Source organism: Acomys minous, assembly GCF_964271855.1.
Source record: "Acomys minous genome assembly, chromosome: 16".
NCBI lineage: Eukaryota > Metazoa > Chordata > Mammalia > Rodentia > Muridae > Acomys > Acomys minous.
In genome coordinates, this window is record NC_140498.1 from 61701367 (window position 1) to 61728143 (window position 26777).

General features: G+C 42.4%; 3 protein-coding genes and 1 long non-coding RNA gene across 5 annotated transcripts in view; 2 read left to right on the plus strand and 2 right to left on the minus strand.

Moving 5' to 3' along the window:
* The window catches only part of LOC311587541 (uncharacterized protein), a 297218-nt gene that overhangs the window by 153216 nt on the left and 117225 nt on the right, over positions 1–26777 (plus strand). The gene's annotated exons all lie outside the window — the stretch shown is intronic.
* LOC311587539 (uncharacterized protein) overlaps positions 1–26777 on the minus strand; it is a 167708-nt gene that overhangs the window by 118751 nt on the left and 22180 nt on the right. Inside the window, exon 1 of one of the 2 annotated variants that reach the window (XM_084764498.1) lies at positions 6740–6875. The exons of the other annotated variant lie outside the window; for it this stretch is intronic. The gene's annotated coding sequence lies outside the window, so the exon portion shown is untranslated. Of the gene's footprint in view, positions 1–6739; positions 6876–26777 lie in introns of those variants that run through there. 2 annotated transcript variants of the gene reach the window in all.
* LOC311587571 overlaps positions 1–26777 on the plus strand; it is a 93713-nt gene that overhangs the window by 30887 nt on the left and 36049 nt on the right. The window lies entirely within an intron of this gene.
* On the minus strand, positions 12005–25025 carry LOC311587547 (uncharacterized protein). Its single transcript, XM_084764506.1, has 4 exons — positions 24925–25025; positions 14981–15107; positions 14716–14776; positions 12005–13605 (listed from the first exon to the last, which is right to left on the minus strand). The coding sequence occupies exons 1-4, from the start codon at positions 24925–24927 to the stop codon at positions 12063–12065; spliced, it is 1734 nt and encodes a 577-aa protein (XP_084620632.1). The 5' UTR covers positions 24928–25025; the 3' UTR covers positions 12005–12062.

Genomic DNA, 26777 nt, shown 5'->3' on the forward strand with positions numbered 1-26777 from the left:
CAATCTGCCTGCCTCTGCCTCCCAAGTGCTGGGATTAAAGGCATATGCCACCATTGCCCAGCAGCAATACTGTTTGTAAAAGCATTATGCCCTGATCCACTTCTATTTAAGTATTTACTTGCCTTCAAGACTACACTTTTATAAATATTCATTTGTAAGAGCTTAATTTGATTTTAGCAGAAGAAAACCCCTAAAATAATGGAACCATCATTGAGCTTTTGGCAAGAGAAAGATCTCATTTTGTTTGTGGTCTGGTTCCTGCTAAAACGGCTTCCTCTCTCTGTACAAATGCCTCTTCAGGAGCTTGCCTTGGTTCTCTCTTGTGGGAGTTGTCCATATCCTATTCTACCACATCTTCTCTGATTCATCACCTCTTCTTCCACACAATCATATCACTTTCAAGCCTGGGTGCTCCTTCCTTCTTTAAATTTACTTAACCTTCAATTAGGATTAAAAGACTATATCACCATATATGGATCTACTTTTTTTACTAGATACTTGCTCTATACCAGGCTGGCCTTAAACTCAAATCTGTGTGCTTCTGTCTCCAGTATTAAAGGCATGTTTTGTATTACAACTGGATCACACAATGGTAGAAGACCTTTGGATGTGATCTCTTGCCTGCTGGGTTACATAAGCCTAAGAAAGTCTTTGAATGTGATCTCTTATGAGAACAGCCATGTTCTGAATTAACACTTTTCTGCAGAATGGGGCATCCCTGGGAAAGTAAGGGTCCGTGGAACCTATGTGGGTGAATCTAGCTGAGACCTGTAGCATAGGGGCTAAGAGTCTGAAGTTGCCAACCTCTACAGCCACGAGGGACTTCTAGCGGATGGAGGGGGACACAAAACCACCCTTAAAGCCATCGACCCAAAATTTATCTTGCCTACAAAAAGTGTAGGGATAAAGATGGATTAGAGAGTGAAGAAATGGCAAGCAAATAACTTGCTGCTCAACATAAGACCTACCCAAAGGAGAAAGAGCCAATCCCTGACACTATTAATGATACTTTGCTATGCTTGCAGACACGTTTCTAGCATAAGTGTTTTCTGAGTCTTCCTCCAGCAACTGATGGAAACAGATGCAGAGACCCAGAGCCAAACAACAGGCAGAGAGCAGGGAATTTGGGGGAAGTTTGGGAAGAAAGATAGTGGGATCCTGGGTAGTTGAGGACACCACAAGAAAACCTACAGTCAACTATCTTGAGTCCATGGGGACTCACAGAAACTGAACCATAATCAAAGAGCATACATAGGCTGACTACACATACATAGAAGATGTGCAGTTTGGTGAACATGTGGTCCCCTAACAATGGGAATAGGAGCCATCTTCCCCATGCTGTCTGCCTTTGGATCTCCTTTTCCCTATCTGGGCTGCCTCCTTAGGCATCAGTGGGAAAGGATGTTCTTAGTCCTGCTGCAACTTGATATGCCAGGGGACGTTGATAGCACTTGTGGGCCTCCCCTTCACTGAGGAGAAGGAGGGCTACTTGGGGAAAGGGGGAATGATGGTGGGACTGGGAGTAGAGGAGGGACAGGTCAGGCTGTAAAGTGATTTAAATCATTTGTTCATTAATGAGCGGCTCAGTCTATAGTCATGGATGCTTGACAGCATGAGAAGGAAGCTGAACAAACAGGTTCAAACTCAACACAGAAGAAACAAAAACATAAAATGGCTTGAGTCTACAGCCACTCAAATCTCATCCCTAAAAAGACATCTAGGTAAACTCCTACTACAAAAGCTTCCCTAAGAAAGCCAATTAAAAAAAAAAGAAGAAGAAGATAAGATTTTAAAAAATGACACTAACCAGAGTCATTCTGATTTCACCAATTAAATTCTGATATTGGTCATTATTGACCCACAGTGAAAATGCATTTTAAACAACTTTAATGGTCCTAACAGTCTGCAATAGCTCGTCCACTATTAAAGAGTACAAAGACTCTTCTGATACTCTAGAAAATCTTTTCATAGCTATATTTTCTAAAATCTGGAAACAGGTTATATCTTTACAATATACAATGGAACAGAATAAACCTTCCCATTCTAATTGAGAGGAATGTACATATAGTGAGGCAAGATTGGATGGAGACAAAATAAATAAATAAATAAATAATCCAGTAACTCAAACACCAAGCACCCTAGCTCTGACTCAGATACATGGGGCTTCAGTTTCACAGGGTATAGATGGTCCTATGACTGCAATTTCTCATTCATCACTCAGTTTTGTTACTTTAACTCAGTATATGCATCTCTCCATGATGTATTTCTCACAGCTTAGGTATCTCATCATCTTATGGTCTCAAAATGCAACACGGGCTACATATCCAAAGCCGGGTGAAATGAAATCTCATAGTTTCCTTACAGGGGCACTGGCTCTGCAAAACATAAATAGCTGGAGCAATGCTGAACTGAAATCAAAGAGACAGAATACATGACCTTGAATTGTGCATCTTTCTTGTTTTAAAAACCAGTACAATGGGGGCTGGAGAGATGGCTCAGAGGTTAAGAACACTGGTTGTTCTTCCAAAGGTCCTGGGTTCAATTCCCAGGAACCACATGGTGGCTCACAACAATCTATGATGAGATCTGGTGCCCTCTTCTGGCCTGCAGACAGAATACTGTATAAATAATAAATAATTAAAAACAAAACAAAACATAACAAAATACTACAACAATGGGTGATCCTGCCACTTTGGTTTCTAAACTGAGATAAAATACGCCAGACATGGACCAGAGTTACAGCATGTTTTATATGAATTTCCTGCTTTGCAATCACTGTGACTATACTTTCCATTCATTTAAGGTGTAGCAAGAACAGATGTTACCCATTTTAGGCTTCCAATGCAGATGTAGGGCTTTCTATTTACTGGTGATAAGCTCCTTGAAAATCCCTTCTTCACTTTAAGGACTTGACTGCCAATAAAACTACCTAGTTCTGTTTTTTCTCTAAACCCAGAGACTGCATTTTCTTCTGCCTCACTTGTTGTTTTTTTTTTTAGATGATTCTTTCAGCTCACAATCCAACATTGAGTAAGGTTAGAATAGAAACTCAACCAAGAAAATTATAGCAAAAACTATGGACAAACATTGTTCCCTGGCTTGCTTGCTTACTTGAGCACTCTCTTATTTGCAGCCTGATCTCTTTTCCATCCCAGGCACACTTGCTAAGGAATACTGCAACCCTAGTGGAAGAGCCTTCCACATCAATCATCAATCAATATAATCTCTCACAGACATAGCAATCAGCCATTCTGATGAGGGCATGCCTCATCATTAACATTTTTTACCTGCTTTAATTGGCTTATCTGCAGCTAATAACTTCTTAAGCCTACAAGCTTGCTAGCTTTGCCCTCTTGGGGTTCAGGAAGAGCCCACACTGACTACTTGGACACCAAACTCAGGCCAGAGAAAGTTTACTGATCATTTCACAAGGACTCACTGGTCAAGAACGTACTATGGGTTTGAGAAAAAAGACTGTGACTCAATCATTCACAGAGTAATTTAAAAAGATCATCAGGAAGATTCAATTTTATGTCAGGTATTGTGTGTAACTCATACAAGAAGAATTAGTCCTATTCCTGGTACACTGTGCCTAGGTGGATAGACAAAGCATTTTAAACTGATTCGATGGGATATAAGGTAGGGGATATTGGGGATGTGCTAGTGCCCTACTCTTTTCCTGAGAAAGAAACAAAGCAGGGTAATATTGCTTAACTCCAACAGAACACTCATTTATCTTTAACTCAAGCAGAACAAACATTCATCCTCTGTTGTTCTATTCTAAGCAGCAAGTATTGAACTAGGCAGCAAGTACTGAATTGAAACAGCAAGTGTTGAATTGTGCACCATAGTCTTCACTTCATAGAGAGCCTCTTGCAACAACTTCTTGTGGTATTCTGGCTGATTCTGGCCAGTTCTGCTGACGCATACCTACTAGGTGGAGACTTGCTGGCTCTGGTGGATTGTGTCACTGTCACTGATTCATGGTATTGTATGGTGCTTCCTATTGGACTGGATTTCTGCTATCCTGCCAGGAAGGATAGAATCTCCCCCAAGGTACTGCTTCTAAACTAGTTCACACCCCCTTTTTCTATCAACCTTCTTTCTCCTGTACCTCTGGTTGGAAGATTAAAAGGAAGATAAAGGAATTTAGAAACACTAAATAAAGTAGGTTTTGAAAAATCTAAACCTACAATAGAGTTGGCACTGGAGCTCACAGAGTAGCTCCAGTGGAACAAATCTCCCACCCTGTGAGATCCCTGTCAGCAGCAACTACAACTGATGCTTTGGGTGCTGCTGCCTTTTCCATGGCTTCAGCTTCTCAGTTTCTCCAGGAGTGTGATCGCTCATCCCAGCACTGTTGAGATTTAGCCACAGCAGCTCTGCAGTCCTGGGTGTTGCTGTCTGGAGGTGTGGAGAGGCCAACACCACAAGCTGAACATCTGAGAACCCTTCTCATGAAACACACACAGGTGGCACCCATGTGAGCAGAAGATGTAAAAAGGGGGCACCCAGGGAATGATGTAGGGGGATTCCAGGGCCAAAACTTGAAACAGCCCTGCCTGGCTGCTAGAGATCCTCAGAAGGGGACCTGGAAACTTTCTTGCAAAGTATACATAGTTCACAAAAAGAGTCCATGGCAGAGAAGGGTTTACCTGTTGCTTGATTCTGCATGAGTTAATCCATGCTGGGAAATGACATCATCACTCACCTGGCCTCAATCAGGTCTTTCTTCATAGTATTGGCTCTTGCAGCTGACTGCCTTAAACATTAGTCTGTGAGCTAGTTATGCCCTGTCCTGCTTACTCTGCAGTGTAAACATAAACTGTGCATCCTGTTCTGATCTGAAGACAGAAGTCATGATCCATATGAAAATCTTTATTCCTGATATGGAAATGGACGGTTCACTAATCGAGTAAAAGGAGTTATTTAAAAACTCTGCTGTGGTACACTACTTTAATTTAAGAACATAGGAATTTTAGTCAAGAAGAAAGCAAGGCCATTTTTCTGGGAAACAGACAGCCGGCCAGGCCCCCCTGAGTTAGCATAGCTTTATTGGAAAGACTTTTCTCCAAGACATTAGATGCAGTTGTGCTAGGATTAATATGCCTTGACACACAGACATCATAATACAAACAAATAAAAAATTGCTAATAAAAATCTTTGTAGTGACAGCTAAAAACAGATTTTGCATTCTACATGCTGCTGCCCTTAAATTCCTTTAAATATAGTCCCCAGGTTATGTTTTGAACAATTTAAATATGGACTGGACACAGCAAGCCTAGCCACTTAAGACAGTTCCGAGCCATGATGACAGAAGTACTTCTAAAGTACACCAGTGCTTTCAAACATCAGTGACAGAGTCCTAAGTGGAAGGTCCTAGTGGATGAGAAAGAAAGGAGAAAAAGAAGATAGAAAGTACAAAAGCTGAGGTGAGGAGGTTTTGCACAAGCTATGTCTTATGTCTAGTAAGGTTTGTAAGAATTGTATCTTGTATACTGCTTACACGGGGAACTGAAATAAAAGGGAGATGTTTATGACATCAAGTGAAGCTTTCATACAATGAGACAAACTCGAGAGGAGAGAGAGGATCTTACACTTAAACGTTAAATGCTAACGGCAGAACTTGTAGCAGATCCTATAGAAAATAAGGCTTTCCAAGGTTGGCATCCTTCCTAGAGCATTTCTATGCACGAGCCCAGGCTCCAGAGGAATTGCCCAAATGCAGCCCCATAGGAAGTTATTCAGTGGCCAGGTCCAGGTCCAGGTCCAGGTCTAGGTCCAGGTTCAGGTCCAGGAAGGCAGAAGTGTCACATAGGACCCCAAAGGTGGCCGCATCTGGCCGTTGCTTACCACACAGCCCAAGGGTGGGAGGACCCACCACACCAGCTCCTGCAGCTCACCTTTCTGATCCTACCCATTGTGGCTGTTCAGTTGGCATCTGCAGTTGCCCTCCCCTGCCCGTACATGCTCTGTTCAATCCCACTTCTTTCTCCAACCCTGCCCCCTGCAAGGAAAGCCTCTGCACATTCTGAGCATTCCTTCAGATGCTCCAAGCCCCATTCTTGGGGCCAAGGGCCTAGTAGAGCAGGTGGCAGATACTTCATCTTCCTTCACCTGCAATCCTTGTTGCCATACTTGGGGGCTTGGCAGATGATTTCCTCTGGCCTTGTCCTCTGAGGCTACTGAACTAGGCCAGGGGTTTCAGTGCCCAAGTAAACTTGCCCTTTTTACATTCAATCTGGCTTCCATTGGCTTATTCCACATGTGGAGATAACACATCATTTCCCAGTAACCCTGAGCTAACCGTGTTGTCATTTCGGGCCTTGCTTGAGCTTCCCTCACAGCACTCAGCAGCAGTGCTCAAAGCAAATCACACAGAACCATTAAAGAAAGCTCAGCTAAAAAGATGCACCGGTACATGGCAGGCAGAACAAAGAGCCTCATCTTCATACTGGCTGGTCCACATGGAGCCTCTGATTGGCCCGCAAGTCTCCAGCGACATGAGCACCTCCCTTAGAATTAGAGTGTCCGGAAGGGACACAGGAAAAGAGTTCATGGCCCAGGCTTCCTGTCAAGGGCCATACATTTCCAGGTCTGCAGAGATTGGCATTTCAGTAGCACGTGTGCATATTCTCCAATAGCCTAATGGTCTGTCTTCCCACACAGCCCCACCACTCCAGCTAGCTCTCTACAGCAGCCTGCTCCTCCCATTTCTAGGCGGTGACCCTCCACTCACCATGTCGGGACTTTGGAACTTGCTTGAGCTTCTCTCACAACACCCAGCTGCAGAGGTCAGAGCACACCACGCGGAACCACCCAAGCCTTCACAGCCACACAGCTGATTCTTCAGCAAGATTCCCGGAGGTACCCGCCTCCTCATCTGACCTGGGGCGTGTCTCTACCTGGAGGACCTGATGGGCCACTTCGTCTTGAGCAACATATCCACCTCTCCAGGTTAGCATGCTCTGGAGGGGCACAGAATTATGGTTGCTGACCCAAGCTTCCTACCCAGGGCCAAACGTTTTCCAGAGCTGTAGAGACTTGCATTTCAGTAGCACTGTCCTCCAATGGCCTCAACATCTGTCTTCCCAACTAACCCGGGGAGGACACACTGCTTGTGCTTCCTCAGCACAGCCTCCTGCTCCTCCCCTCTGTGGACAGTGACCCTGACCTCAACAAGTCACACACCCAGTAGCCACTTCCCCTGCTTCCTCCTCTATCTAGGTGGGTCACTTGAAGAGCCCATTTCTCAACTTGCAGTGAAGTTATCCATATGTCCCACTAGGAATGAGCAATGTTAGGAGACAAGATTTTAGTTTGTGTCTCCAGGCTGGGTACAGGCAAACTATTGCTTCTTTTTCCTGGTAGTTATGATACAACCCTGGGAAGAAAGCAGGAAACAGATGACAAACACTGGAAAACACTGTTGTTAGCCTTCAACTCTTCTCGACTGGGAAAGTGAAAAACAATTGAACAGCTATGCTAGTCAAGGTTCTCTAGGTGAATAGAACTGATAGAGGAATCTTTCTTTGGTCCCAGGTGTTTTTCATATCTATCATGTGAAAGGTAGCTGTACACAGTATGAAGCCACAAAAGCAAAACTTTTGTTAGTAAACTCTGTCCCTAATTTTGACTATTTGGGTACCCTTTCATTTGTGGCACAGATTGAATACTCCACTGCAAGTTGAGTGATAGGCTTTGCAAGCTATGCACCCTGATTCCAGAAAGAAGAAGAAGGGAAGTGCCTGAATGTTTTGAAGGGAGAACAGACAGGTTCAACAGCTCTGACCTGGTGAGCTCAGGGTGGCTGCCCAGCAGGGGCCAGGTGGTCATGGCACACACCTTTCATCCCAATGCACAGGAGGCAGGGGCAGGGAATCTCTGTGAGTGTGAGGCCAGCATAGTCTCCAAAGTGAGTTCAGGACAGCCAAGGCTACACAGAGAAACACTGCCTTGAAAAATAAGACAAACAAACAAAGAAAGAAACAAAATTACTCATTTGAGTAATGTAATGAACTGAGCATTTCTGTAACATGTGGACATAGCTTCTGTTTTCAGAGCAGACCAGAAGGTCTGCAGTAAATGCCCAGTGAAACGGGGTAGACAGTAGCTAGAGCACAGACTAAGTTTTGAGACTCAGCTACAGGCAGAAGTCCCCATTGTGAAGAAGGACCTGATTCTAGCAGGGTGTGTGGATTTGTAACTTGCCAGCTTTATTAATTCATGCAGGTGAATAAAAGCTGAATGGATGTTTGGTTACCATTTGGTTAGGTTACCTTGAGCCAACGAATGTTGCAATTTCAGTTAAGGGGACAGGGCTGTAGCTGTGTGTGTCAGGTTAAAGATCTCAGCAGCTAACAGTGTATAGGGGCAAGGTCAATAACTGTCTTATTAATGCTATTCCCTCTACCAGAGAAGTTTCTGCTCTTTTTCAAAATCAGTTTACCTTTGTGTTTTTCAAATTATATTTATCTTTCTAAAAGGTCAATTGATGGTGTTTTTAGAATTTTCTTCTTTATGTATCACTGCTCTAATCTTTTATTTGTTTCTGCTCATGCCAATGTTTTCCAATAATTAAAATATTCATTCCTTTTCTCAGAGGCTTTCATATTTATTTCTGCTTAGAGCAACAGCACCTATAGCTCACCCTTTCTTCATGCTGTGTAGTTAAAATTTTTTGAGCACCTAATCCTTTGATTGCCACTGCCTGGAAGACAGCCCTAACTAGTAATTCAGCAGAAAGAGGCACCAGTGAATGATTGTGCTCTGTCCTTTTTGGATATTTGGGGGGGAGGAGTACAAACAAAGGGGACCTGTGTATGTATTGTTTTCCTTGACCAACTTTTAATTGATATAGTCACAGCACAGACATGGATGGGGAGGAAGAAAAGTGAGAGCTTTACTCATTTGACAGTAACTGGTATTAGCAATGAGTAGTCAGGTATTCAGTTTAAGATCATCAGTAAAAGTCCAAATATCCATTTTTGGAGGATCACAGACCAAGGCAATCAAAAATAGGCATGAGGAAATGAACTCATTTCTAAAAACCAAATTTCTGAAGTTTGTTTAGTTCCACCAACCCAGAATACATGCGCACACTAGTCTAGCTTTACCTGACAAGAATGTTATTTTTCCTGTTTGAAATCGTACAAGGTGAGAGAAAAGATGGGAGTAAATCTTGGTGTGCTCTACTACATATGTTTAGTCTCTGAATTTTTTTGACCATAAAATCTGTTCCAACTTTAAAATAATGATATAGATTATCCTTAAGTTACTTCAACCTTTTCATTCCTCCCTAGAGTTAAGTCTTAAAGCCTGAGACAAAGTCTGGGTGCCTATTTAACAAATCAATAGAAACCTGGCTGTCAGGTTCTCCTAGCATCACTCAGTCCCTACTTACTGCAAGGTAATGGTTGGCATACACCACCCTCTAGCCTAGTGTTGGGCTGCCCTTCTCCTAGCTTCCGTTCCTTATGGAATCCAATCATTTGGGTTACCGGGTGCTTTTCCTCTATCATTTACAACCCTGACTTCTAGGTCTTCCTCATGGTCCTCCCCTCTTTCCTTTCTTCATATGTCTCATGGGCATGTACACTCTGGATACCCTCCCACGACCCCCTCCCCCTTGCTGGTGTCTCTGGCTCTTATCTATAAATATCTTACTCCACCCTGCATGGGAACCGCTATTTCCTTTCCACTTTACCTTACATTCAAATTCACTTTTTTGTTTTGTTACTCTTTGAATTTGACTGAGGTTCAGATGCAGGACTTCCCAGCTATGGAATAGAAATGGCTGTACTGCATATTGAGTGTGTAACATCATATGTAAACAAAGGAATGTGTGCCTAGAAAAAGAAACAAGAAGTGTTCTGGGAGACTGGAAAATTCTTTAAAAACAAATTCCCCAGAGTAGTGCTCTGTCTGGCCTGAGGGAGCAAGGGTGGAGCTGGGAAGGCTCCAACTGTCTGAGGTATTTGACCTCTGATCACCCGGTAGAGGAGCTGCTACCTTCCAATGGCCAAGATGGAGTTTCTAAGCTAATGAGGGACTCTGGGCAGGTTTAGGAAAGAGCGGCCTGAGAGGAAGGTAGCCTACATATTTTTCCAGGATTATTGTCTGATGCAGCTGTAGGGAACTGTGAGGAGTACCACATGCCATGCCATGGTGACTGTGGAGGCAGCTGCCCCATGGCCAGGACGAGAAAGTGTAGTGGTATGTCACAGTCTGATCTGCAGGGACTGAGATGGAGAGTGATTCACACTGTGAATGTGTTGGTCTCTGTGGTGATCTGGGTGGAGGCCTTCGACCTCTGAATTTCCTGAGTGTGGATTCCCTTTGGATGAGTGGGCTTTGAAGCCCAAGCAGTGGAAAGCTGTGGAGCTTATACTATCACTCTCTAGGGTACACATACAGGCATTGGTTTTTGTGCGCAGTAGGAAGACAGACTGGAAAACTGAAGGTCTAGTTTCTAGATCTACTGAACCTGACATTCTACATTCAATTTTTGTGTCAAATTGTATAAATAGTGTAGATACTGATAGAAAGTCATTGATGGGGATTATGCTTCAGCAATACTTAATAATAATCTTTTTATTTTTCCAATAGCACCAGCCACAATGGCATGAATCACAGAAATTCAGTTTCAGGGTACAAATGGAGTTTCTGAGATGCAGAGGGTTCTCAGCTGCGCACAGTACATAAACAGGGCAGTTTCCACACCTTGTGACATAATACATCTGGCAGGAAGCAGACATAAATTATTCTACAACATTGTTTTCTTTGTGGTTTCAGTGGGGCTGAATTTGTCTGCAACCACAAGGGGGCAGGAGGGGCTGTAGGGCCACAGAACTAGTTTTCTGCACACATTTTGAGAGAGCTCTAGAGCATGGAGCCTCTCTGCAGGAGAGATTAGCAGTAGCTAGAAGGCAGAAATAGAACAGTTTAGGGGTAACTGAGTGATTTTCATAGTGAAGTCTTTGTTTGTTACACATACAATCTTATTTACTTGGTCAAGGTCACACTTTTCCTCAAGGAGTTTCCCTAGGTATTTTGATGAAAATTTAAACATAAATTTAGGCTTATATTTTTGACAATTTACCTCCATTCCCTCATTTTTTCACAAATATTATACAGATCTTGATTGTTCTATGTTTGTGGTAAGTTCAAGAGTCACATTGTACCAATGTTTTCAAGGTTAAGCAGATTGTGCATAGTTAGAAACAAGCAATATTTATCTGCTTAGATAAACTGGAATAGATAAGTTGATTGTTCAGTATACGCACACAGATAGACATGCATGGGTATTCACTATGCTCAATACAAAGATGGTCTTCAAACACTTCAGAGATTTACAGAATATGGCAGTCAATCAGAAAGGCCTTTCCTGACAGAGAGACACAGCTGCCTCTGGTGGCACATCCAATATAGTTCAATTAAGCTGATGGACATCTATGAAACAAATGTGGCCAAATAGCCACTGAATCAAACAACTGTTCTTTACTGCTGAGAGCACATTGACTCTCGCAATAGTGAACAAGCATGACACTGGAAAATTCATGTCCTACTCTGCATAGACTAGGTGGGCCAGTTCTTCAAATTTCGTGCTCCATAGAACAAGTCTGTGAGATACTCTGGACTGCTAGGGTATCTCACATTAATTACATTCAATGAATTTCTCTCTAATAGGTAATTGCATGTAAAGACTACAAAATATTAAATACACTCATAAAGATTCTCTCCTGTGTGAATCCTTTTGTGCCTTTGAAGATGATCATGACATTCAAAGGCTTTGCCACACACATTATATTCAGGACTCTTCTGTCCTATATGAATTCCTTCATGGCTCTGAAGAAAGTTGTGATATGCAAAGGTTTTACAACATTAATTACATTCATAAGGTTTTGCTCCTCTATGAATTCCTTCATGCATTTGAAGATAACTCTGCTGGGGAAAAGGCTTTACCTCATTTATTACATTCATTAGGTTTCTCTCCTCTATGAATTCTTTCACGCATTTGAAGAGACCTGTGCTATGCAAAGGCTTTACCACATTGATTACATTCAAAAGGTTTCTCGATGAATTGTCTCATGGCTTTGAAGATGACTGCGCCGTGCAAAGGCTTTACCACATTGATTACATTCATAAGGTTTCTCTCCTGTATGAATACTCTCATGTCTTTGAAGACTACTGTGCCGTGCAAAGGCTTTACCACATTGATTACATTCATAAGGTTTCTCTCCTGTATGAGTTCTCTCATGTCTTTGAAGATGACTGTGCCATGCAAAGGCTTTACCACATTGATTACATTCATAAGGTTTCTCTCCTGTATGAATACTCTCATGTCTTTGAAGACTACTGTGCCGTGCAAAGGCTTTACCACATTGATTACATTCATAAGGTTTCTCTCCTGTATGAGTTCTCTCATGTCTTTGAAGATGACTGTGCCATGCAAAGGCTTTACCACATTGATTACATTCATAAGATTTCTCTCCTCGATGAATTGTCTCATGGCTTTGAAGATGACTATGCCGTGCAAAGGCTTTACCACATTGATTACATTCATAAGGTTTCTCTCCTGTATGAATTCTTTCATGCCTTTGAAGATTCCCATGCCATACAAAGGCTTTACCACATTGATTACATTCATAAGGTTTCTCTCCTGTATGAATTCTTTCATGCCTTTGAAGATATCTGTGCTGCGCAAAGACTTTACCACATTGATTACATTCATAAGGTTTCTCTCCTGTATGAATTCTCTCATGGCTTTGAAGACTACTGTGCTGTGCAAAGGCTTTACCACATTGATTACATTCATAAGGTTTCTCTCCTGTATGAGTTCTCTCATGTCTTTGAAGATGACTGTGCCGTGCAAAGGCTTTACCACATTGATTACATTCATAAGGTTTCTCTCCTCGATGAATTGTCTCATGGCTTTGAAGATGACTATGCCATGCAAAGGCTTTACCACATTGATTACATTCATAAGGTTTCTCTCCTGTATGAATTCTTTCATGCCTTTGAAGATTCCCATGCCATACAAAGGCTTTACCACATTGATTACATTCATAAGGTTTCTCTCCTGTATGAATTCTTTCATGCCTTTGAAGATATCTGTGCTGCGCAAAGACTTTACCACATTGATTACATTCATAAGGTTTCTCTCCTGTATGAATTCTTTCATGCCTTTGAAGATTCCCATGCCATACAAAGGCTTTACCACATTGATTACATTCATAAGGTTTCTCTCCTGTATGATTTATTTCATGCCTTTGATGATATCTGTGCTGCGCAAAGACTTTACCACATTGTTGACTTTCATAAGGTTTCTTTCTAGTATGAATTTTCTCATGAATTTGAAGAGAACTTTGAGGTTCAACGACCATAAAATATTGTTCACATTCATAGGGTTTCTCTCTAGTTTCTGTTCTTTTATGAATTTGGAGACTACTGTGACTTACAAAGGCCTCACCATACTGGATATCTTCATATGGTTTCTCTCCAGTAGGAATTATTTCTTGCCCTTGAGGATGACATTGACATAACCATGATTTATCACACTGAATAAATAGAGAGGGTTTTCCTCTAGTGTATCTTCTTCCATTCCTGCAATGATAATTGGCACATGTCAGGGTTATACCACATTTATTACACTGATGAATATTTTTATCTCTGTGAATTAATTTTACATTTTGGTCTAATTTTAAAAGTAATCAGATCTCATGGTAATGTCAGTTTATTAACTTTCATTTTTCCTTCCTTCTTCATGTGTTATTTTGCATCTCCTCAGAGGCCTGTATTTGGAAGATCATGTATTGCGTGGACCACATTTAAAGCATCCTTTTACTACAGAAGAGGGTTTTCACATGTTGGAAGAGAACTGGGAGAAGTCAGAATTACCACTCTGGATGCATTAAAGTTTTTCCTATCATGTCAGTCATACTACAATTGTAAAGTGAACCGAGGCAAACAGAGGCAATCCACATTGATAGTACTCATGGAAGTTTTCCTGTAGTGCAAGTGTGTGGATATATTGACAATAAAATTGGAAAAGCCATTAATTGTACACAGTATTACATTCAGAAAGTCTACACATTATGGGTACTACTACAAATCTTCTAATTCTTCTGGGTAACAGAGGGTTATATTGCTTTGTTCAATGTCCCTATGCTGACAGGGCTTTCATCCACTGTGATAAATGATATATCTATTAAAGAAGATAGCAAATGAAAAGGTTTACCCTGCATTCACAGTCTCACTTCCTGTTTTTCTCATTGAAATATTGTATAGGGATAAAAGTTTCTCCAGAATAACTTTCTTCACTTTCACAAACTGCTCCTCTCACTAAACCTACCAAATATATTATGAACACGAGCTTTATTATGGACTATTTGTTTATTAGAAGGTTAATGTGTATATTTCTGAAGCATCTAAGTATTATGAGACTAAAGAGTTAGCAGTTCTACAATCTAGCTAGCTATGATTCAAATGGTGATATTTGTTAATGCGTTGTTTTCTTATCTTCTTTCTTAGAGAAATGCCGTACAAACATAAATCAGATGCCTGATTTTGAGGTACATGTCTTTGTAAGAATTGAATAATCATGGATACACTTAAAACAGTGCATATTTACACTCTTGTTTTTCTTTAGAACTTAAAGGATGTACTAAAAGTAATTCCCAGACATATTCATATCAACTTGCACATGAAAATTACCTTCTATATTTTCTAGAACTACGAAGATTCTCTACAATGTTATGGTCTTCCCAATTGTAACCTAAAAGAGAGGAATCAAAAATGCATGATATATTATTGGAAAGTAGGCAAAATTCAAGTTACCCTCCAGTTAACCTTAGATATCTGGCTGATTTACTCATCTCATTCATCCTCATTTTCAGTTGACATTATAATAACAAAGAACAGCAACGGAGAAACAGTTATCATTAGATTTTAAAAAGCAACATAAAATTCACAGTCCTACCTATGGCAGTGAGGTTCCTGTAGGTCTCCAGCATCACCTCTCTGTAGAGACTCTTCTGGGCAGGATCCAGCAAAGCCCACTCATCCTGAGTGAATTTCACATTCACATCATCATAGGTCACTCCATCCTAAAATAATCCATTCCGGTGAACAACAGAAAGCACGATAGGGATAACAATGTGACTGTATCCTTTATTGACAATATATTCATATAATTCTGTGGCTTCCTCCACTTATTTCCTGATACAGATGTTCTAATGTAACTAAGTCATTTTATAAGGATCCTGAATACTGAGGTCCACTTGTGTCATTCCTCAGCCCTTGAATAGGATATAGCCTTGCAAGATAAAAGCCAATCATCACAGGGATGGGGAGGTAGAGAAAGAGTTTAGTAGTACTGGGCTCATGTCAGAGAAATTATATAAAGAATTATTAATGATAAAAATGGTTTTTAAACTGGGTGTATTTTTTCATGCCATCTCATCTTCAAGAAGCTGAGACAGGACTATCTCATGATGTGACTGCCAGTCACGTCTATGCAATGAATTCCAGGACAGCAAGAGGTCACAGCTTAATACTGAAGTGTTACCCAACACATGAGATAACATTTACAACCTCCACAAAATTAATTACATATATATATGTGTATATATATAAACACATATATATATAGTTTGTTTGTTTTTTGTTTTGTTCGAGGCATTGTTCTCTGTTAGCCTTGGCTGCCATGGACTCACATCGCAGACCAGGTTGGCCTTAAAGACACAGCGAGCCACTTGCCTCCTGAGTGCTGGGACTTGGGGTGTGCGCCACAATGCCTGGCTTCCAAATATAGCTGAGACGAAATGTTACATTCTAAGAACAGAATTTTTAGAAGAAGTTAGAGAAATTAAGGGTCTGAGTTTGTAATCCGGCTAAGGATGTTTCTACTCACAAGCTCCTGCTTCCAATGCTTTGGGTAGATGTAATCCACATGGTGCAGTTACGCAGAGATCATCACCAAGTCCAGAAAATTACTAAGACGGAAAAGGACCTCACAGGTGGCCACATCTGCTGCTGCTTATCTCGCAGCCCCAGGGAAGACCCACTACACCAGTTTCCTCTGCTCAGCTGCCTGTTCCTCCCTACTGTGAGCAGTGACTCTGCACTTACCATGTTGTGTCTTCTGACCTTGCCTGAGCTCTCCTCACAGCACCCAGCACAAACACTCAGAGCATATCTTACATGGCCACTCAAGTCCGCTCCGGTACCCAGAGGAACCTACAGCATGGGACCCGGAAGAACACTCTTTCTCTTTTCCCTGGAGTCCGTGACTGGCCATGAAGTCTTGAGTGAGACAAGCACTTCCCTATGGTTAGAGTGAGCTGAAGGGACACAGCACAGTAGCTCCTGGAACACGCTTCTATGACAGTACTAGTCTATTTTCCTTAGGTGGAGAGATTTGTATTTCAGTAGCACTCCTACCTGTTCTCCAAGACCCTGCATTTCCACCTTTGCACTCACCCCAGGGCAGAACCAGCCACTCAAGCCTCCTGCTGCTCAGATGCCTGCCCCCCCCCTTTGACCTGGACCTCACCAGGTCCCAAATTCTGAGCTTGCCTGAGGTCCCAGCAAAACCCTCAGGCACTTCCCTTCTTCTTCCTGGTATCAGGGTGCACAGCTTGCAAAGCCATTGCTCATTTTGGAGTAGAGTTATCAGTCTGTCCCACAAGTGAAAGGGGACACAAAAGATTCCAAATTAAAGAGAGTTTAGGACACACGATTGTTGTTTTGTGGCTTTATGCTGTGTTCAGGTAAACTGTAGCAACCTTTCACCTGATAGATATGAAACAAACCTGGGAGGAAGACATGACAAACATTTTGGAGGGGCAGGAGAGATGGCTCTGTGGTTAAGAGCACTGCCTGCTCTTCCAAACCAGCAACCATATGGTGGCTCCCAGTCATCTACAGGGAGATCTGGCACCCTCTTCTGGTGGGCACACATACATGAAGGGGAAACACAGTATACTTAAATAATCATTTTGGAGCACTACAGTTAATCAACACAACATCCTCAGTGGAAAGGTGATTAAAAAGAAAACAAAAACCCACAGTTGTGCTAGGGCTGGGGGGTGGAGGGTGGAGTGGAGGTGTGAAGGGAAGGAGGGGTGGGGGATGAGGGCGCCTTCCCCAGCAAGGAGAGAAGAGTCAGTGGGTCTCTGCTGAGCAGAGGGCTCTTAGAGGAGATAAGGAATCAGCAAGGGCAGGGAGTGAGCCAGGCATGATGTTCAAGGTAATGTCTCAGGTGACAGACTAGCAGTCATGCTGCTTCCCTGCTGTGACACACAGGCAACCAGGTGCTTTTTAATTACACAAGTTTCAGATAACATGCCAGTAACTTTGGAGGCCAATTCATTTCCTTGAAAATCACACCTTGGTTATGTAAGGATCAGAAAGAATGGAAGGTGTGGCCAGGTGAGTTAGAGCATGCCTTTAATCCCAGCAATCCTGAGGCAGAGGCAGGCCAATTGCTGGGAGTTAAAGACCAGCCCGGTCTATAAAGTTAGTCCATGACAGCCCAGGCTACACAGAAAATCTCTGTCTCAAAAAAATAAAAACAAAGCTGGGCATGGTGGTGCACGCCCTTAATCCCAGCACTTGGGAGGCAGAGGCAGGCAGATAGCTGTGAGTTCGAGGCCAGCCTGGTCTACAAAGTGAGTCCAGGGCAGCCGAAGCTGCACAGAGAGACCCTGTCTCGAAAAATAAAATAAAATTAAATAAAATGAAACAAAAAATCCAGAAACAAACAAAAACACCAAAAATGGTGTTGTGGCTTTGATGGAAGTCATGAAGTCATTTAGCCCTGGGCTATGGAGCCTCAGTATAAATTTTGTAGCCACGCCTTGCACCAAGCTCTCCCCATACCAGTTAATCCTCGTTAGAGTCCTGTTTTGCCAGAACGCATGTCTTTGTACCCCTAGCATGCCTGGTGGCCAGGGAGCCAGGAGATGGTGTCAGAAAGCCTGGGACTAGAGCAACAGATAGTAATGAAGATGCTTTATGAATTTCTCAGAAGTTTTATGGTGGCTAACAATCTGCTGTAACTTCTGCCCCAGGAGATCTGGGATCTGTTGGCCTTTGTAGGCACTGTGTACAAATATATACAGACAAACGTCTGTAATCATAAAATAAAAACAAGGCTTAGAAAAAAAGAAGGAATGGAATTCTCTACAGTGATTTCACAGGCCTCAGTCAGAGCAACAGGGCTAGTTAAAATGAACTCTTTTGAGTCCTCCATGAAAGCAAGTGTGTCCTTCTTTTTATAATTTATATATATTCCTGCATGATTTTTACCCAACAGCGGCCGCAGATGTCTCTGCTGTTACATTGCGACCATCTTTAGACATGGATGTGCTAGTTGATCATGAGTAGGAATAGGCAGACCTCTATATGAACTTGTCCAGACTCACGATATAGTACCCCAGGCTTTCTTTTTGGAGAGAGTTTTCTGAAATAAGGCTTTCGAACTGGAAAGACCTTTCTTTAATGCGGATCTTTTGAGATGATAGTATTGATCTTCAATCAGGGCCACACCTATGGGTGTCAACCCACATATAAAGAAGATATTGTAGAAGGAAGCTTTCTTTCTCTGCCTGTTTTCATTAGTCTAGGCTAGGAAATTTTCATTCCTTTAGTGTTTTTACATCCTAATTTTTGGACATTTGGAGTTTACTGAGCACCAGATAAGTCATCCAGCCACATGGACCAAACAAGTTCTGGAGTCTCTACATTTCTTTTGGTAGATAGCCAAGGATGAACTAGCTGGACCACAGTTGTGAGACATTCAAAAAATTTACTTTCAAAATACACAGTTGTGCTCATGTTGAGAACCTTGACTAACAAACCTGTGTTTTTCATCTGCCCACTGTGGAAGATGTGCTGGGTAGCAATAGTATTTTTGTTGTTGTTTTGTTTTTTGTTTGTTTTCTTTTTTTCTTTATTTTTCAAGACAGGGCCTCTCTGTGTATCCTTGACTGTCCTGGACTCCCTTTGTAGACCAGACTGGCCTCGAACTCACATCAATCTCCCTGCCTAGGCCTCCCAAGTGCTGGGATTAAAGGCATATGCCACCACTGCCCAGCAGCAATACTGTTTGTAAAAGCATTATGCCCTGATCCACTTCTATATAAGTACTTACTACCTCGAAGGCTATACATTTTATGATTATTCATTTGTTAAGAGCTTAATTTGATTTTAGCAGAAGAAAACCCTAAAGTAATGGAACTATCATTGAGCTTTTGTTAGGAGAAAGGCATATCATCTTGTTTGTGGTCTGGTTCCTGGTAAAACTGCTTCCTTCCTCTCCCTGTAAAGATGCCTCTTAAGTAGCTTCCCTTGGCTCTGTCTAGGGGGAGGGTTGGGAAGAAAGATAGTGGGATCCTGGGTAGTTGAAGACACCACAAGAAAACCTACAGTCAACTATCTTGAGCGCATGGGGACTCACAGAAACTGAACCATAATCAAAGAGCATACATAGGCTGACTACACATATATAGAAGATGTGCAGTTTGGTGAACATGAGGGTCCCCTAACAATGGGAATAGGAGCCATCTTCACTATGCTGTCTGACTTTGGATCCCTTTTTCCCTATCTGGGCTGCCTCCTAGGCATCAGTGGGAAAGGATGTTCTTAGTCCTGCTGCAACTTCAGATGCCAGGGGAGGTTGATAACACTTGTGGGCCTCCCCTTCACTGAGGAGAAGGAGGGCTACTTGGGGAAAGGGGGAATGATGGTGGGACTGGGAGTAGAGGAGGGAGATGTCAGGCTGTAAAGGGATTTAATTAATTAGTATAGTAATTAAAATAAGTTAATTAAAATAAATATTAATTAAAAATAATTAAAATAAGGCTAGCAAAATAGCTAAACACTGAATACTAACTGCTTCTACTATATCTTATGTGATTTAGGGGTACAGTCTATAGTTGTGAATGTGTGACAGCATGAGAAGGAAGCTGAACAATTTCAAACTCAAAACAGTAGAAACAAAAACATAAAATGGGTTGAGTCAACAGACACTCCAATCTCATCCACAAAAAACCATCTAGGTAAACTCCTAGTACAAAAGCTCCCCTAAGATGGCCAAAAAAGAGGAGATAAGTGTTTAAAGATATGACGTTACCTAGAGTCTTTCTGATTTGACAAATTATATTCTGATATTGGTCATTAGGGACTCACAGTGAAAATGCATTTTAATCAACTTCAATGATCCTAATGGTCTGCAACAGGTCATACACTATTCAAGAGAACAAAGACTCTTCTGACACTCCAGAAAATCTTTTCATAGCTATATTTTCTAAAATCTGGAAACAGGTTATATCTTTACAATATACAATGGAACAGAATAAACCTTCCCATTCCAATTGAGAGGAATGTACATATAGTGAGGCAAGATTGGATGGAGAAAAAAAAAATCCAGCAACTCAAACACCAAGTACCCTACCTTTGTCTCAGATACATGGGGCTTCAGTTTCACAGGATGTAGATGGCCCTATGACTGCAATTTCTCATTCATCACTCAGTTTTGTTACTTTAACTCAGTATATGCATCTCTCCATGATATATTTCTCAGAGCTTAGGTATCTCAACATCTTATGGTCTCAAAATGCAACACGGGCTACATAGCCAAAGCCTGGTGAAATAAAAACTCACAGTTTTCTTACTGGGGCACTGGCTCTGCAAAACATAAATAGCTGGAGCAACGCTGAACTGAAATCACAGAGACAGAATACATGACCTTGAATTGTGCATCATTCTTGTCTTACAAACCAGTACATTGGGGGCTGGAGAGATGGCTCAGAGGTTAAGAACACTGGTTGTTCTTCCAAAGGTCCTGGGTTCAATTCCCAGGAACCACATGGTGGCTCACAAGCATCTATAATGAGAACTGGTGCCCTCTTGTGGCTGCAGACAGCATACTGTATCAATAATGAATAAACAATTAAAAACAACAGTACAGCAATGGGTGATCCTGCCAACCTTAGTTTCTAAACTGAGATGAAATATACCACCCATGGACCAGAGTTGCAGCAGGTTTTATATGAAGTGCCTGCTTTGCAATCACTTTGCCAATACTTTCCATTCATTTAAGGTGTAGCAAGAATGGATGTTGACCATCTTAGGCTTCCAATGCAGAGGAACCCTACAATAGAGTTGGCACTGGAGATCACAGAGTAGTAGTATTTACTGGTACTAAGCTCCTTGAAAAAATCCCTTCTTCTCTTTCAGGATTTGACTGCCATATAAAGCTACCTAGTTCTGTGTTTTCCCTAAACCCACAGACCGCATTTCCTTCTGCCCCACTTGTTGCTTTTTTTAGATGGTTCTTTCAGTTCACAGTCCAACATTCTGTAAGGTTAGAATAGAAACTCAACCTAGAAAATTACAGCAAAAACTATGGACAAACATTGTTCCCTGGCTTGCTTTCTTACTTGAGCATTCTCTTATTTGCAGCCTGATCTCTTTTCCAACCCAGGCACAATGCTAAGGGATACTGCAACCCTAGTGGAAGAGCCTCCCACATCACTCATCAATCAATATAATCTCTCACAGAGATAGCAATCAGCCATTCTGATGAGGGCATGCCTTATCATTAACATTTTTACTTGCTTTAATTGGCTTATCTGTAGCTGAAAGCTTCTTAAGCCTAGAAGCCTGCTAGCTTTGGCCTCTTGGGGTTCAGGAATAGCCCACACTGGCCACGTGGACACCTAACTCAGGTCAGAGATAGTTTACTGACCATTTAACAAAGACTGACTGGTTAAGAACAAAGTATGGGTTTGAGAAAAGACACTCTGACCCAGAGCATTCACAGGGTAATTTAAAAAGATAATCAGGAAGAATCAATTTTATTTCAGGTATATTGTATCCTACCCAGGCAAGAAGAATTCTATTCCTGCTACATTGTGCCTAGGTGGATAAACAAAGCATTTTTAACTGATTCCATGGGATATAATTTAAGGTAGGGGAAACTGGGGATGTTCTACTGCCCTACTCTTCTCCTGAGAAAGAAACAATGCAGGGTAATATTGCTTAACTCCAACAGAACACACATTTATCTTTAACTCAAGCAGAAGAAGCATTTATCATCTGTTGTCAATGACTCATGGTATTGTTTGGTGCTTCCTATTTGACTGTATTTCTGGTATCCTGCCAAGGAAGTATAGAATCACCTCAAGGAACTACTTCTAAACTAGTTCACACCCCCTTTTTCTATGAAACTTCTTTCTCCCCTACCACTGGTTGGTAGATTAAAAGGAAGATAATGGAATTTAGTAACCCTAAATAAAGTAGGTTTTGAAAAATCTAAACCTACAATAGAGTTGGCACTGGAGCTCACAGAGTAGCTCCAGTTGAACAAATATCCCACCCTGTGAGATCCCTGTCAGCAGCAACTACAACTGATGCTTTTGGTGCTGTTGCGTTTTCCATGGCTTCAGCTTCTCAGTTTCTCCAGGAGTGTGATCACTCATTCCAGCACTGTGGAGATTTAGCCACAGCAGCTCTACAGTCCTGGGGTGTTGCTGTCTGGAGGTGTGGAGAGGCCAACAACACAAGCTGAACGTCTGAGAACCCTTCTCATGGAACACATGTAGATGGCACCCAGGTGAGCAGAAGATGTAAAAAGGGGGCAGCCAGGGAATGATGTAGGGGCATTCCAGGGCCAAAACTTGAAACAGCCTTGCCTGGCTGCTGGAGATCCTCAGAAAGGGACTTGGAAACTTTCTTGCAAAGTATACATAGTTCACAAAAACAGTCTATGGCAGAGAAGGGTTTACCTGTTGCTTGATTCTGCATGAATAACATGAATAGAAAACTGCTTCAGCTAACTGATATGAAAATGTTTACCCACAGATCTGGTCTGTTTCCATTCACATGCTGGGAAATGACATCATCACTCATCTTTCCCCAATCAGGTCTTTCTTCATAATATTGGCTCTTGCAGCTGACTGTCCTAAACATTAGTCTCTTAGCTAGTTATGCCCTGTCCTACATCACCCTGCAGTGTAAACATAAACTGTGCATCCTGTTCTGTTCTAAAGACAGAAGCCATGATCCACATGAAAATCTTTATTCCTGATATGGAAATGGACAGTTCACAAATTGACTAAAATGAGTTATTTCAAAACTCTGCTGGGGTACACTCCTTTAATTAAAGAACTTAGGAAGTTTAGTCAAGAAGAAAGCAAGGCCATTTCTTTGGGAAACAGACAGCCGTCAAGGCCCCCCTGAGTTAGCATAGCTTTATTGGAAAGACTTTTCTCCAAGACATTAGATGCAGCTGTGCTAGAATTAATATGCCTTGTCACACAGACATCATAATACAAACAAATAAAAAATTACTAATAAAAAAAAATCTCTGTAATGACAGCTAAAAACAGATTTTGCATTGTACATGCTGCTGCCATTAAATTTCTTTAAATTTAGTCTGCAGGTTATGTTTTGAACAATTTAAATATGGACTGGACACAGCAAGCCTAGCCACTTAAGACAGTTACCCAGCAATGATAGTGACAGAAGTATTTGTTAAGGACACCAGTGCCTTCAAACATCAGTGACAGAGTCCTAAGTGGAAGGTCCTAGAGGATGAGAAAGAAAGGCAAAGTGGAAGATAGAAAGTACAAAAGCTGAGGTGAGGTTTTGGACAAGTTATGTCTCATGTCTAGTAAGGTTTTTAAGAATAGCATCTTGTATACTGCTCACAGGGGGAAATGAAATAAAAGGGAGATGTTTATGAAGTCAAGTGAAGCTTTCATACAATGAAACAAACTTGAGAGGAGAGAGAGGGTCTTAGACCAAAATGTGAAATACTAAGGGCAGAACTTGTAGCAGATCCTACAGAAAATAAGGCTTTCCAAGGTTGGCATCCTTCCTAGAGCATTTCTATACAGCAGTCTAAGCTCCAAAAGTATTGCCCAAATGCAGCCCCATCAGAAGTTATTCAGTGACCAGAGCCAGGGCTAGGTCCAAGAAGGCACTAGAGTCAGATAGGACCCCAAAGTTGGCCGCATCTGGCCTCTGCTTATCACACAGCCCCAGGGAGGACCTACCACACCAACTCCTGCAGCTCACCTTTCTGATCCTCCCCATTGTGGCTGTTCAGTTGGCATCTGCAGTTGCCCTCTGCCTCTCCTAAATGCTCTGTTACATCCACATCTTTCTCCAACCCTGCCCTCTGCAAGGAAAGCCTCTGCACATTCTTAGCATTCCTTGAGATGCTCCCACACCCTCCCCTGGGGCCAAGGGCTTCCCTAGCACAGCAGGTGGCAGTTACTTCATCTTTCTTCACCTGCAATCCTTGTTGCCATACTTAGGGCGTGGGGTGCGATTTCTTCTGGCCTTGTCCCCTGAGGTTACTTTACTAGCCCAGGAATTTCTGTTCCCAAGTAACCTTGCCAGTTTTACATTCTATCTGGCTTCCACAGGCTTATTTCACCTGTGGAGATAACCCATCAGCCCCCAGCAACCCTGACCTCTCCAGGTTGTCATTTTGGACCTTGCTTGAGCTTCCCTCACAGCACTCAGCAGCAGTGCTCAAAGCACATCACACAGAACCATTAAAGAAAGCTCAGCTAAAGAGCTGCACCTGTGCATGGCAGCCAGAAGAAAGTGTCTCATCTTCATACTGGCTGGTCCACCTAGACGCTCTGATTGGCCAGCGAGTCTCGAGTGATATGAGCACCTCCCTTAGAATTACAGTATCCTGAACGGACACAGCACAATAATTCATGGCCCAGGCTTCCTGTCGAGGGCCATACATTTCCAGATCTGCAGAGATTGGCATTTCAGTAGAAGGTGTGCGTATCCTCCAATAGCCTCCTGGTCTGTCTTCCCACACAGCCCCACCACTCCAGCTAGCTCTCCACAGCAGCCTGCTCCTCCCATTCTGGGCAGTGATCCTCCACTCACCATGTCGGGACTTCGGGACTTGCTTGAGCTTCTCTCACAACACCCAGCACCAGAGGACAGAGCACACCACGAGGAACCACCCAAGTCTGCACAGTCACAAAGCTGACTCTTCAGCAAGACTACCGGAAGAACCCGCCTCCCCATCTGACCTGGGGCGTGTCTCTAGCTGGATCACCTGATTGGCCACTTCGTCTTGAGTGACATATACCCTTCTCCAGGTTAGCATGCTCTGGAGGGGCACAGAATCATGGTTGCTGGCCCAAGCTTCCTACCCACGGCCAAACGTTTTCCAGAGCTGTAGAGACTTGCATTTCAGTAGCACTGTTCTCCGATGGCCTCAACATCTGTCTTCCCAACTAACCCAGGGAGGACACACTGCTTGTGCTTCCTCAGCACAGCCTCCTGCTCCTCCCCTCTATGGACAGTGACCCTGACCTCAACAAATCACATAACCAGTAGCCACTTCCCCTGCTTCCTCCTCCTTCTAGGTGGGTAACTTGAAGAGCCCATTTCTCAACTTGCAGTGGAGTCATCCATATGTCCCACTGGTAAGAGCAATGTTAGGAGACAAGACTTTAGTTTTGTGTCTTCAGGCTGGGTACAGGCAAATTACTGCTTCTTTTTACCAGGGAGTTATGAGACAACCCTGGGAGAAAAGCAGGAAACAGATGACAAACACTGGGAAACACTGTTGTTAGCCTACAACTCTTGCCGAGTGGGAAAGTGAAAAACAATTGCACAGCTATGTTAGTCACGGGTCTCTAGATGAATGGACTGATAGAAGGAATCTTTCTTTGGTCCCAGCTGTTTTTCATATCTATCATGTGAAAGGTAGCTGTACACAGCATGAAGCCACAAAAGCAAAACTTTTGTTTACTAAACTCTCTCCTTAATTTGAATATTTGGGTACCCTTTCAGTTGTGGCACAGATTGAATACTCCGCTCCAAGTTGAAGGATAGGCTTTGCAAGCTATGCACCCTGATTCCAGGAAGAAGGGAAGTGCCTGAACACGGTGAAGGGAGAACAGACAGGTTCAGCAGTTGTGACCTAGTGAGCTCAGGGTGTCTGCCCAGTAGGGGCCTGGCGGTCATGGCACACACCTTTCATCCCAATGCTCAGGAGGCAGGGACAGGGGATCACTGAGTTCCAGGCCAGCATGGTCTACAAAGTGAGTTCAGGACAGCCAAGGCTACACAGAGAAACACTGTCTTAAAAATAAAACAAACAAACAAAAAAAAACAAAGTAACTCATTTGAGTAATGTAATCAACTGACCATTTCAGTAACATGTGGAGCATAGTTTCTGCTTTCAGAACAGAACAGAGGTCTGCAGTAAATGCCCAGTGAAACGGAGTAGACAATAGCTAGATCACAGACTAAATTTTGAGAGTCAGCTACAGGCAGAAGTCCCCAGTGTGAAGAAGAACCTGATTCTGTCAGGGTGTGTGGATTTGTAACTTGCCAGCTTTATTAATTCATGCATGTGAATAAAAGCTGATTGGATGATGGGTTACAATTTGGTTAGGTTAGCTTGATCCAGTGGCTATTGCAATTTCAGTTAAGGGGTCATTGGCTGTAGCTGTGTGTGTCAGGTTAAAGATCTCAGCATCTAAATTATCTTTTCTTTCTTTCTTTCTTTTTTTTGGTTTTTCGAGACAGGGTTTCTCTGTGTAGCTTTTGCTCTTCTGGACTCACTTTGTAGTCCAGGCTGGCCTCGAACTCACAGCGATCCGCCTGCCTCTGCCTCCTGAGCGCTGGGACTAAGGGCGTGCGCCACCACCGCCCGGCTTATCTTTCTAAAAAGTCAATTGAGGGTGTTTTTACAATTCACTTTTCTATGTATCACTGCTCTA

What these genes read in the sequence shown, in the direction of transcription:
- LOC311587547 (XM_084764506.1), bottom strand. An exon ending in CAGGAACCTCACTGCCATAG is followed by an intron (nt 14,777 to 14,980) that starts GTAGGACTGTGA and finishes CCTCTCTTTTAG; the next exon opens with GTTACAATTGGGAAGACCAT. An exon ending in AGTTCTAGAAAATATAGAAG is followed by an intron (nt 13,606 to 14,715) that starts GTAATTTTCATG and finishes TTATCATTGCAG; the next exon opens with GAATGGAAGAAGATACACTA.